The 14,440-nt window shown below is 30.9% G+C and overlaps 1 protein-coding gene across 2 annotated transcripts in view; it reads right to left on the minus strand.

The window, feature by feature from the left end:
* Positions 1–5,202: 5,202 nt before the first annotated feature.
* Positions 5,203–14,440, minus strand: part of LOC143076611 (signal peptide peptidase-like 3) — a 45,362-nt gene continuing 36,124 nt past the window's right edge. For both annotated transcript variants that reach the window (XM_076252431.1, XM_076252432.1), the window contains 6 exons: positions 14,179–14,250; positions 13,582–13,670; positions 12,563–12,608; positions 11,785–11,935; positions 10,533–10,642; positions 5,203–8,901 (listed from right to left, as the gene is read on the minus strand). In XM_076252431.1, the coding sequence (XP_076108546.1) occupies positions 8,833–8,901; positions 10,533–10,642; positions 11,785–11,935; positions 12,563–12,608; positions 13,582–13,670; positions 14,179–14,250 (537 nt within the window). In that variant the 3' untranslated portion in view covers positions 5,203–8,832. The remainder of the gene's footprint in view (positions 8,902–10,532; positions 10,643–11,784; positions 11,936–12,562; positions 12,609–13,581; positions 13,671–14,178; positions 14,251–14,440) is intronic.

The following is a 14,440-nucleotide window of genomic DNA, read 5'->3' on the forward strand; positions in this document are numbered from 1 at the left end:
AAAAAGCTAGGATATGGTGTATATATTTCAGTTTTATGACAAAACAAACTACTACACGGACATTTGAAATAAAATAAAAAACAGTGTTTTTAATGATGCGCATTGTTTTAAAGTCATAGTAGGAAATATTGTGCCATACCCACCGATTTATTGCAATTCCTCTGAATTATTAGTGGAGTACATCTTTTTGACATACACCGTAGATAAATTGTCTGATGACAAACTGGGTTCGGGTTTAAATATAGACCAGGCAAGTTGAAGACTTGTTCTATCCAGTTTTTCTTCTATCTATTAAAGATAATAGCAATACGAAGAATATAATCAACAAAAGGACAACATGGACAATTTGTTCTCAAATAATTGTTACAATACATCTTAAAAACATAACAGATAAACGGTTAAAAGCTTCAACCACTCAAGAATTTAAGATCTAGTAATATGTCTAGAGACTACATTTCGTGTAAAGACTTCTTACAGAATTAAAGGCACTGCATAGTCAATAAAAATGTTTTTACCTAATACTTAACAGTCCAAAATGCGCATTTCGAATAGTAATGTATATTTTCAGTAATGCTCCAGACTCGTGATAATATATGATAATCAAAACAAACAAAAAAGGAAAAATTGAAAAATGAATCAAAGCTATGCATGAAGGACATACATCAACCGCAAAGTGTACGTAAGGTTATAAAGTAGACTCCATTTGAGATTTTGAGATTTTGTATTTTGTATTTTTTTTTTTTTTTTTGCTTTTATTGAAAAAATTTAAATAAAAAATATTTAACTCCGAGGAAAATTCAAAACGGAAAGTCCCTAACAAATGGCAAAATCAAATGATCAACATCAAACGAATGGACAAGAACTGTCATATTCCTGACTTGGTTCAGGCATTTTCAAATGTAGAAAATGGTGGATTGTACCTGGTTTTAAAGCGCTTAACCTCTCTCTTGTACGACAATATAATATAGATAATGATGCGTGAATAAAACAAACAGACACAAAAGGAAAATAGAAAGTGGTTTAAAAAAACATAAGAATGTGTAACTTGGTACTAATTGTTACACTCTATAAACCTAACAAGCATACCAAGCTATTGTGAAGACCATGGAAGCAAATACACAACTGAATTAATCGTTGGTTGTTTCCACTTTTTCATTTATATAGATACTTTCGATTTTATGTTGCAATATTTTCTGAAAGGTCACGTCTGGTTGGCCATGTTATTACCGGTGACATTATCACTCAATAACATTTTTCTGCCAAATGTGCTATATAAAGGCAAACCCCTGTTCAAGATCCATAAATCGATTGAGAGAAAACAAATACAGGTTACAGTTACCAACAAGAGGAGAAGAACGAATCAACAGAACACTAAAGTGCAACAAAAAACAAACGACAATGCAACATACATAGAAACGAAGTATTAGATAACAAATGCCATATTCCTGACTTGGTACAGAACATTTTTTTAAAAGTAGAAATGGTGGGTTGAACCTGGTTTTATGGCTAGCCAAACCTCCGCGCTTCATGACAATGTTAAAAATACGGCTAAAATGACAACATTACATGGTGGGAATACAGTACAAATGGATACACAAATTTAAAATATAGATATATGAGAATAGATGCTTAATCGATCTTTAAAGACTCATACATTGCTTAGTATATGTCCAACCGCAAAGTCAAATGTGTTATTGTCCCTGCAGATAAAACCCCAAACATCATCGTTTGTATATATAGAACACAGGCAAACTAGACATTGACATATCACTTGGACATTCATAGTATATACCCAAGGATGAAATTATTAATAAGCTCAATGTTCCGTAGGCATTCCAATTTAAGATAAACAACTAGATCCCCTTTTACTGTATTTGGATAGATAAACATGATAAAGTACACAAGCGTCCTTACAATAATGTTAAATTGCCGGGTTCTCCGTGTGCTCCACGAAACATTTCTAAATTATTAACATCAATGTACTCACCAACCTAAGCCGTCTTTTGCAACACCAACTACCTAGGTACGGCGGGAATTGGATGAAGATACTAAATAAAACTCCAGTATTTCCCATTCTTATATAAAAAAAGAGAAGAAGATGTGGTACGATTGTCAATGAGACAACTCCATTTCAGACAGTTGATACTCATTTAAAATAGACAGGCGATACCAGGCCGTCAATTCTCATTTAATATAATCACTTGATACTTATATTATACACTCAGACGATACAGACTATATAGCTAGGTTATATGTACATCTTCAATACTGGAAATTCTCCAACATTCTCCAACATTAACTGGAATCTTTGTGTTCATCTTGTATTGCTTTATATTCAAATTCTATCTTCTATAGTTATAAGCTATAGTTATAAGCCCAAACCACAAATAAAGGTAAACAAATCGTCATTAAAGAACAATAACTCTTCTAAGGCAACTGACAATTACATGATGATGATGATTGTTTGTTGCTTAAAATCCAGCTGCAAATTAAATGCCCAATCAGGACAATAACATGTAAATTTTTCAAGAATACTAATCATGCGTTGAACTGGACCAACAACCTCAATTTCACCTGATAACAGTCTGCAGGAAGACATGAAACTGTACAAGTATACATCATTCCAACTCCAAACTGACCAATATTTGCTCTAACTAATTAATGCTACTTAGCACAAAAACAGCAAATTCAAATTTTAAAGTCTTTTGATTTGATCTAATCTGGGTTTGAAAGCCTAACCTGGTGCACTCGTGGCTAAAATGCTACCACCAAATTTAATTTCATCTGACCGGACATATTTGCAGATCTTGTGTTGTGGATTATATTTTCCTTTTTATCCGTAATTGTATGGATCACAATAGGCATAACAAAATTTTTGGTAAATATCGTCACTAAAGAGCAATTATTCTTACTCAAATATGGAATCAAATGACTACTTTAGCAATGTTTGACTCATTTGTAGATCTTGTGCTAATAATTTTTTTATTATAAATTTTTATCTATCTAACATAGTTTTCAAATGAAAGGCAAAACAAAAATGGCAAAACTCCTTAAGGTAGCACAATATAAAGATTGTTTTACTTCCAATCACTAACCTTTGAAATGCTGTAACTTTCTTATGAACGTATAGAAAATAATAAAAGAGGTATATATAGATAGATAAAAGATTAATCTTTTAATGAATACTTTATTTTTATTATGCAATCATTGTTTAATCAATTATTATGTAATTAGTGGAAAAATCTGGGTAAGTTCACTTGAATGAATTTAGCTCTATCATCTCTTTAACTATACAGAAAATTTTAACGAAATCTTAATCAACACATCATGAGCTTCAAAAGGGTATCTCAGATTGTCTCTATGGTATTCCATTCTCTTATAAATCTCTAATTAGTGTAAACATCCTAACCACATAAAAGAAGATAATGTTTAATTAGGTGTAAAATTTGTTCTATACATTCTATCTGAAATCTGAGACACCCTTTTGTAGATAATGGCCATAGGAACAACATATAATAAAATCAACCCTCTAAGGATACCTATGCAGAAGCTAATTTCATTTGAAAGTAGAAATTTGGTGAAAATATTATAGGCACAGTTAACATTATAATTAGTTACATAATTGTTGCATAATACTAACATTGCATTATTTTGAAAGAGTAATCTGTTAGCTATCCAAAACTACCACTTTTATAAATTTTCAAGCATTATTAAGAAAGTTACAGCATTTTAAAACTTGGGAGTTGGAGTTATAAAATCTTCGTATTGTGCTACCTTAAAGGGCATTTACTCACGTAATGAGTCAATTGACCATTTAAAAAATGTTGACTCATTATAAATATTGTCTTGCTGAATTTTTTTGTTATTTATTATAAGTTTCTCGTTACCTATTGAAGTTTTTAAGATAAAATGCAAAAGTGATACGAATTGTAAAATTCATCATTTAAAGACAATAATTACTATAAATGGAGGTCACCGAGCTAGTTTCAATGTTGATGGACAGTAAGTAAATCTAAACATTCTTTAAAGTAGACCCAATGGTATAATACTTAACCCCTAACGGGAGGTATTGTACTTGATGTTCATATGGTGGAGACATAATCTTTCAATCAGTTTAATTGGGGTCTGGACTAAGGTGCTGGCATGTCAGTAACTGCTAGTAGTCCTTTGTTAATTCATATATCATTGTCATTTTGTTTAGTTTCTTTTACCTATTTTGACATCGGACTTGGACTTCTTTTGAACTGAATTTAATGTGCGTATTGATGTGTTTTTTTTCTACATTGGCTAGAGGTATTGATGAGGGTTGAGATCTCAAAAAACATGTTTAAGGATGTACTTAGGTGAGGTTAGGTAAAATTTCCGAAATTAAGAAATTAAAATTGATACTAAAAGCTGGTAGAGAATCAATTAAGGACAAAGATAAGCTAAAAATATTGATAGGTCATGGACCGGACCTCCTTTTCGAGATATTTGAGATTTAAAATATGGCGGAAAAAGACTGACTCTGACTTTCACCTTATATTTGCATTGGTATTATTTGGGTCTCAAAACAAAAGAAAGAAAATCAAGAATTTTCTAAAATTTTGGTAAATGACCTTTCATGAGCTATTAAATCTTATATGAAAAATTAAATGGGTGTTATGGGGCAAAATATTTAACGTTGTATTGTATGGAAAAGCACCAAGGAGTTCGAACGTTTGACACAAATTCCAAAACCTCACCTAAGTACATCCTTAACTTTAATTTTAGTTTCTCGTGCATTTTTCTGAGTTTATTATGACGTCCATGTTCACTTTACAATTATACATTTTTGCTAAGAGGTCAGCAGAAGCACTTCTCCGTGTGCAGGAGTTTCTAGCTGCATTGATGACCAATTTGAGGCCTTTGGCTGTTGTCTGCCCTTTGGTTGGGTTGTTGTCTTTTTGACACATTCACCATTTCCATTCTCAATTTTACTCCAATAACCATGTGGTCAAGTTTGTTTAAATTCAACTCAGTAGTTTCAGAGCAGAAAGTTCTTGTAAAAGTTTATGATCGATGAAAAAGGATTCTATCAAAGAGATAAGAATACTCACTTGACCTTTCAGATAAAGTGAGCTAAAATGGTTGGTTTTCATATCACACAAATGTTACTAAAGACCCAGAAATTATATTGTATTATAAATATTCATAGCAGAGTCAATAGGAAATAAAAAGAAATTCTTCAAAAATCTGCCATACTTTTAATACATTAATTATTACATGTATGATCATAAAAATTACACAGTAATTGAACAATTGAAATTATTCTAATACATAACTGCTCTTTTAATTTGAATCTATAAACATGGAAATGATGGTGACACAATGTATAACATGATCTTCATGAAAATATAAAATATGCTTACATACAAGTTTTTACTATGCCTCTATCTGTTACAAAAGTCTATATGCTAAAATCAATAGAAATGATATGATGGGGGGATGATAATTATCCATCAGAGTCCAAATGATAAATCAGAAAAAAAGGAAACAAAGTCCACAACAGCAGAAACCATTTGTAGTAAGTTTAAGGTATGTAAAATAATGGGAGTTACTTCTAAAACTAACTCAAAATTTCGAATTTTTCAGCATATAAATAATTAAAGAAAGTCTATCCTAGTCAGTGAGGGTTAATACTTACACAAGTCATGTTTATATACATGAAATGCTGGTCATATTTACTTGTATAAGTAAAATTGTAAGATTTTTATTTAATTCTGGAGGTTTGAATAACCTCCAATTATTAAATCAATCCTTGGAATATGTAATTCCAGTAAGTTATTTTTTACAACTGCTTAAATTATCAAGTTATCAGAGGTCAAAACATGCTTATACAAAGCATTATAATTTTTAAATTTGATTTCAACTTTTTATCTCGAAAAATATTGTACACAGATGTTAAGTAAATGTCCAAGACCTTAAAAAGTGCTCCCATGGCATGAGTCTTCTTAATGAGATAATTGATCCTGGAGATTTTCATGTCCATGAAATTACACTGACTGAATAGATAAAGGCAACTATATATTAATGACAGACCATAAAACAATCTATTAGAGCGATATTACAGGAAATAGAAATTTAAGAAATGAAGAAAATAAGACTTTTTTACTTAAATACATATATGTAAAAATATTCTGAATGTCATAGGTATTTAACCCTACCTTCAGACTAGTTTACCTGTACCAATGTACTAGTAAATTAAAAACACTTGTAGAAGTACAACCCTGACTGCTAGTATGTCTATGGAATTTTGCAAATGCATGTGTGAATGTAAAATATTTTTACAGCTTTGAAGCTGTGTGAGTGACCATAAAGCCTGTTATTTTGTTTTATATAAATTAGAAGTTGCAAGTTTTAACCTTTTTTTTCTGTATTGAAAAATTAAACTAATGTATTATAATTGTTTGAAAAATGCATTTTAAACTCTTGATATATGTTAAAAAATCATGTGAATGATTACTAAATCGTGTATGTTTTCTTAGATATGTGCACTAATGTTCTTTTAAAATCTCTTTCAAAAAAAATGAGAAATTTTACTTATTTGACCTCATACAAAAATAATGTGAAATGAGAATTAAAATATATTTCTGATGATATGCACTATCTAAAATGTAATTACAAATGATGAATAGTAAACGAAATTGAAATTTTCATGAAAATAAAATTTGTTAAAATTTTAGAATGACATTGTATATGTAATACTATCTACTGTTACATATCTTCCAATTAATTATCTATGTATCTAATTTATATTTATAAAAAAAAACATTTGGATACACTACATTTTTTGTCTCCTTGTTCATTATTTAGTTTACATAGGAGTTCCATACAATCATGACAATTCTATACTTTTGATATCAATCAATCCAACACGTTTACAAAGTTTATCCAAGACTTTAAGTAAAGTATAACTCCAATGAAATGGTTTACACATCCAAATTATTTGGAATCAAACAAAATTATTAAAACCAAAGCCAATTTCAGCTTTACATTTTCAAAAACCAGTATTAGCATTTTATTATCCATGTTGTAGACATAATAATTAATTTCATTTGATTCTCTGTTGACACATAGCTAACACAATAAAAATCATAAAAATTTTCACCATAAAAAACGAAATTCCTGTTATACAAAAATATTGAAAACAGATTAAATTGTATACAAATGACAAAACAATTGTACCATCAAGCACCATATTTAAGTAACAAATAACCCATTTTTTAAGTCCAATTAGATGTCCCAAAAGAAAGTAAGCAATTGAATATCTATTAAAACTTAAAACACAAACACATTGATGAAATAAGCATTCAAATCTATTGCACCATCTTTCATTAACACCCAATCATACTGTCACATGTTCCTACACTGTCACGTGATCCTACAGTCTCATGATCAGACACTGTCACATGATCAGACAATATCACATGATTATAAACTGTCATGTGATCCTACACTGTCACATAATCAGACACTGTCACATGATCATACACTTTCATTTTTTTGATATTTTTTATCAAAGAAGTGAACATCCTAAATGACTACTTTTGCGAATTGGCAAACATTGATTAACAGATTTGGTTGGCATTGAGGTTAATATTAGACATAACCTGTATGTAATACATTTATTTCATCATCTCTTTTCCAAAAATGTTTGAAATCTGACATATAGCAAAGTTTACTAAAATATCATTGTAAGAGAAGTCATAATTTAGTCAAACTTACATTCAAAGTCTCCTAATGTGAGACCATTTGTCCCTCTTACTGACCTTTCCCTGAAAAAACTGACTAGCTAAAACAAAGTGACAAATGTCATTTAAAAACAATGAAAACAATTATGATACTATACAAGACCCCTTTCTAACACCACTGACAACAAAGGAATTTCATCTTGATATATATAAAAAATACAAGTATATTATGATTTCACCAACAAAACTGGTGCAGATCTTTGAATGTTTTCACGCAGTGTAACTACAAATTAGTCTGTCAGGCTGCGGCTACAAAATATTTCAGCACAACGATCATATCCAACAAAGTTCCCCTCTTGTAACAAATAAATTTTGGCTGATGGAAATACTTGAACATTGTTTATACCTCTAAAAATCATTATTTCTTCCTCCACATTTCAATTCTGGGTTCACTTTTGGAAGATATCTTCAATTAAGCACACAAATCCTTGGTCAAAGTTTAACAATTACCGTGACAACAGTGAATGTATTTGACTTCAGCTCAACTCCACTAAAATGTTTATGTTGATATATTCTCATTTAAATATATGGGAAGACAAACAGACAGTATTTGACGAACAAATCTGATTCAAATGCACACTAATTATGACTTTTCATTATTTGACAGAACAAATGAACTCATTCAGTTTTTTTCCAGTCGAAGAAATTCATTATTGGTCAAAAGAACAATCACAAAATTCCCACTGTGTTGAAGATATCAACAGTTTGAAAATGAACTAATATAAGTTATAACCTATGTGTTAACTTTCCTTGACCATCTGGTAAAAAATGTCATTTTTAGACCATGCAGTACCACTGTCCATATGCCTACATAAATAAAATGGTCTATTCCACAGATTTATTTATTTTTTGCCCTTGCAGATCCGCTGTCAAAATGCCCACATAAATAAAATGGTCTATTCCACAGTTTTCATAATTTTTGGCCCATGTAGTACCACTGACAAAATGTCTACATAAATTGAATGGTCTATTCCACAGTATTATTCCTAGAGTACCACTGTTCAAATGGCTACATAAATAAAGTGCTTTTTGCCGTGTGTTTTCTTTGGCAGTCTATGTTTTATACATCTACGTCTTTGGGTGTTGTATTGGCTAAGAAAGGTTCATGCCACATTCTTCTTAGATCTCCCTGTAAAATGGAAGAAAAATATGTTAGTAAGACAGTGTATCCAAAACTGTTTCTGACTGACAAAATGTCAGACAAAAAACCGTTCAGCCAGACAGGCATTTTCAAATTTTTTAATTGAAAATATAGTACAACAATAATGTGTCCCAAGTATACCGATGCCCCATCTGCACTATCATTTTCTATGTTCAGTGGACCGGGAAAACGGGATAAAATCTCTAATTTGGTATTAAAATTAGAAAGATCATGTCATGGGGAACATGTTTACTTTAGTTTCAAGTTGATTGGACTTCAACTTCTCTAAGAACTACCTTGACCAAAAACTGAACCTGAAGCGGGACAGATGAACTGACAAACAGACGGACAAACAAACGGACAAACAAACGGACAAACAGACGCACAGACCAGAAAACATAATGCCCATAAATGGGGTCATAAAAAATTTCAAATTATTTTTTTGGTCATACAAACCCAAAAACAGTTTGGCACAGACTGAGTAGAGCCAATGTGTACAACCAATGCTCCCATATTCTTCTAAAATCTCTTGTAAATCGAAAGAATTGTTAATAAGTTAGAGCTCAGATCCAAAGCCTCTACATTCTTAAAAGATCAACGTGATATTATTGTGCATAATATTTTCTTTTAAATAACAATTTTGATGTTTGCTTTAGAAAAGGTTATAATTCATGTAAATACATGTAATGCAGTCCCACTACATGTCCTTATCCAAGCATTTTAAGTATACATGTAAAACTCCAGTAAACAGGTATAGACCTCCAGACTATTTTGAGTAATTCTAATAAAATTATTAAAACCTTTAGCCATATTCAGCTTGACATTTACACATATCAGTAATAACATTTTATTGTATAGTTGAGTTGCAGTCTCATAAATGAATACAAAAACCAGTTGTTGGCATGACATGGGTTATATTCTTCTCATATATGTTATGATGGTATGATACTAAACCCCTAACGGGAAGGATTGTGCCTGATGTTCATATGATGAAATCATAATCTTTCAGTCAGTTTAATTAAAGTCTGGAGCTGGCATGTCAGTTAACTGCTAGTAGTCTGTTGTTATTTATGTATTATTGTCATTTTGTTTATTTTCTTTGGTTACATCTTCTGACATCAGACTCGGACTTCTCTTGGACTGAATTTTAATGTGCGTATTGTTATGCGTTTACTTTTCTACATTCGCTAGAGGTATAGGGGGAGGGTTGAGATCTCACAAACATGTTTAACCCCGCCGCATTTTTGCGCCTGTCCCAAGTCAGGAGCCTCTGGCCTTTGTTAGTCTTGTATTATTTTAATTTTAGTTTCTTGTGTACAATTTGGAAATTAGTATGGCGTTCATTATCACTGTACTAGTATATAATTGTTTAGGGGCCAGCTGAAGGACGCCTCCGGGTGCGGTAATTTCTCACTACATTGAAGACCTGTTGGTGACCTTCTGCTGTTGTTTTTTTCTATGGTCGGGTTGTTGTCTCTTTGGCACATTCCCCATTTCCATTCTCACTTTTACCCTCCATTTTATATTTACAACCATCCAGCTTTCACTGCAACTTTTCCTATCCAAACAAAATCTATCAAAACAGATACACCATGAATAAATCAAAGTAGTCTACCAACCTTTAGATACGCCATTGTTAGCAAGGGTAATAATGTAAATGGAACTAAATATAATAATGCTGGTTGTGCTGCTTTAAATACTTCTGAGGACACAGTCGCTGTTAATAAACCTGAAATAATAAGATTTGTCTATCATACTACATGTATACAATGCTGGTTGTGCTGCTTTAAATACTTCTGAGGACACAGTCGCTGTTAATAAACCTGAAATAATAAGATTTGTCTATCATACTACATGTATACAATGCTGGTTGTGCTGCTTTAAATACTTCTGAGGACACAGTCGCTGTTAATAAACCTGAAAAATTAAGATTTGTCTTTCATACTACATGTACTACAGTTATTGTTAACAGACCTAAGCTTCTGAGAGTACAGACCCTGTTAATAACACCCCCTTTATATTATGAATAGAGCATACTATAACATTTTTATAAATCTACAGCCGAATGGATAAATATAAATCACTCTAAAAATGACGTTATTTGAGCAGTCAAATTGCACTGACCATATATTAATTTGCAATATACAGTCACAGACCATATATTACTTTAATTTATACCACATTTTCAACGAGTAGTATGGCAAGTCTTCTAATTCTACCTATTTCTAAGCCTTGTTAATTAACTTTGTAATTCAACAAAACAATGCATAATTGTCCCATTGAACTATAAATGATATATATAGTTGTTTACTTTTACATTATTTTGTCTCTTGTGGAGAGTTGTCTCCTTTGCAATCATACCATGTCTTTTTAGCTTTATAATTATTCTTGAAGTATTATTAATTTTGATACTACAACAAAAAAATATTTCACTGTCAAGGCAAATATTACAAAACATTCTGTTTTATGTTCAGAAAAAGTGGTAAAGTATTCCTTGCATATTGCTGTGTTTGTTTTTTCTACATTGGCTAAGGGTATAGGGGGAGGGGGATCAAAAAAAAAAGTTCAACTCCGACCCATTATCGAGCCTGTTCCAAGTCAGAAGCCACTGGCTTCTTTCTTATTGTATGAGGGTAAATTCTAGTTCTTTTGTATATTTTGGAGTTTAACGTCTATTATCACTGAACTACTACATATTTTTGTGATGGGGCTATCTAAAGCATGTCTCTGGGTGCATGATTTTCTCACTACATTGAAGACCCATTGGTGGCCTTCAGCTGTTTTCCTTTCTTTGATCAGGTTGTTGTCTCTTTGACACATTCCTCATTTCCATTCTTAATTTTATCTTGTCTATGTTTCTTTAATACTTACCTAGAAAATATCCCACCAGTGAACAATGGAAGTATGTAAGCCGCTGTACATAAGTAGGGGGTGGGGGAACTCCTGTTTCTACGGAAACCATTTGAGATTTTTTGTAAGCATCATAACGTAAAACAAAACATAACAACAGGCCTGGCATTACCTGTAAAAGATAAAATATTTATTATGTAGTATTTCTTCATGCATATATATGTTTTTTTTTACATTTAAAATCAATACAAATTCGATGACCACTATAAACACAGTGATTTACATATGGTCTTTCATAAGTAGAAAATTATATGAATATTATTTGTTACAACACGAATTTATGTCAATGTGGAAATTCTCATATTTACGAATAATCAAGCAAAGTGAGTAAGTGTTGAAATTTAATGCCCTCAAAATCAGCAAGATCAGAAAAATGACCAAAGAGTCTACATGAAAATAAACTGTTTTACCGTATTCACTTACTGATTTGAGAAAGAATTCAATTGACTAGAATGAATTAATAAAAGAAAAATCAAGGAAGATAACTGTGTTAAACTTGATGTTATTTACCAATAATGATTTATCTCAGAATTACTTATTCGTAAATACATGTGATTAAAAAACAAAAATAATTAGCCTTTTTCTTCAACAATTTTAATAATTTGCAATTGTCTTGAATTACTCTACCATTTGAAATTGTCAAGTTTTTACCCTCAACTTTAATGGTTTCAAAAAAATAAGCAATTCTTTTATATCTTTATGACATGTACTACAATACATATAATCTGATAATACTTACTATATCACCTAGTCCTAACATGGAAAAATGGCTCGAGTTCTGCATACTGAAATTAAATAATAAAACATAATCATTAACAATTATATATACTGTAAATTCAGAAATTATTGCATGCATTTATTTTTGCAATTTTGTCATTTTAGACTAAAATGCGATTTTATTTTTTTGCAATATTGAGAAATATCCTGTTTAATTCATATAAAAACAAATTAAAATGCAAGTTTTGATTATTGCAATTGGAACTCTACACTCATCAACAATAAGATAAACAATAAAATTTATTGATGATTGGTGTTTAAGGTGGTACCCAACACTTTCACTAAAATTAATTTGGTTCGTTTAATTTTCATAAAATTTTGACAAGGTATTATTACTTTGACCCTTTAACAAAAATATAAAAATTTCAAAAATTTTGAACCAATCATTTTATCAGAAAAATTACACTGGTTATATTGTAGTTTGACAAACAGCAATTTTGTTCATTGAGATGCTTAATATTCCCTTAACAACACAACGCAACTAAAAGGTTTAGCTGACTTTACAGAGTTATCTCCCTGTAGTGTTAGGTACCACCTTAACTTCACTTTCGAATCTATTGGCTATTTCACAGTGCCAGTTTTTATTGGTGGAGGAAGCTGTAGTGCCTGGAAAGAACCAACAACTTTCTGCAGGTAAACCGACAATCCTGGTCAATTAAGAATATAGTCAAACACACCTGCCATGTGCAGGATTGGAACTCACAACCTCAGTGTTGACAAGCTAGTGATTTTAATATAGCACAATAGGACTTGAAGATAGTACTGCTACTCTTAATCAGTCGATTCCACTTAATTGCATACCGCTTAAAAGCCTAATTCAGTTAATTGCAACATAATGTTAAATTAAGTTTCTTTTGTATTTTTTTGATGGGATGGTGTACACAGGTTAAGTTTCCTGTGTTCTTTTTCCAATTTTAATATATTTTGTAAGATGTATATTTTACCTCTTTAAATTTTAATATATACGTAAACTAAACATACCTTGGAAATACTAATTTTCCTGGTAGTGATAGTTTAGGAGCATCCCTGACAAGACCAGTTAAATGTAACTTTTTGGCAAACATTCCAACCTAAAAAATAAAAAGAACATTTTTACCTCAACGTATAACATGAACACTGTAAATAATTTGTTTGACCAAAATTTACATCCATTACATGTAATATAATAAAGGTTAAAACAGAATTTATGAAATTAAATCCCAATTATAGCACAAAATACTTGATCCTGTCATTCTAGGAAAAAACAATTGTAGTTTTTATTTAGGATTACAAATCATGCTTTTTACTTTTATATTATAAAACAGATTATTTATTTTCTGTTTTTATAAGTAGTGTTGTGAGTTTAATAGATGGAGATGGATGGCTATTTAACCTCAAGTGGCAAATTAAATTTTGATCGATTTATTACATGGTAGCTCATTTAGTTTAACATGTCACCCTAATATTATACATTATTCTGATTTAGAACCAGTCTTTGCTCTTAATTCTGAATGCTGCATGCTTGACCTTTCAGAGTGAAGTAGATAATAATTTTCTAACAATTCCAATGAAAACAATCATGAAAAAGTAAATCCTTACCGGATTTTCCGCAGGTCTGGTTGCTACTTTAACCATAACATTGGCACTAAATATATAGGAAGAGAAGAATACCTGAAACAGAATAAATAACTGTAATAAAAGTAAATGATGGTAATTATTACTCCCCTTTTAACCAACAAGCATTAGTCTAATAATTTAGAACCTCATCAATGGTTTTCTATGTCATGATAAATGCATGAAATGGGGTACACAACATTATTGTAGGAACATTGTTGTTAGTTCTTGTTTGTTTTTCTCATAA

Source organism: Mytilus galloprovincialis, chromosome 5 (assembly GCF_965363235.1).
Source record: "Mytilus galloprovincialis chromosome 5, xbMytGall1.hap1.1, whole genome shotgun sequence".
Classification (NCBI taxonomy): domain Eukaryota; kingdom Metazoa; phylum Mollusca; class Bivalvia; order Mytilida; family Mytilidae; genus Mytilus; species Mytilus galloprovincialis.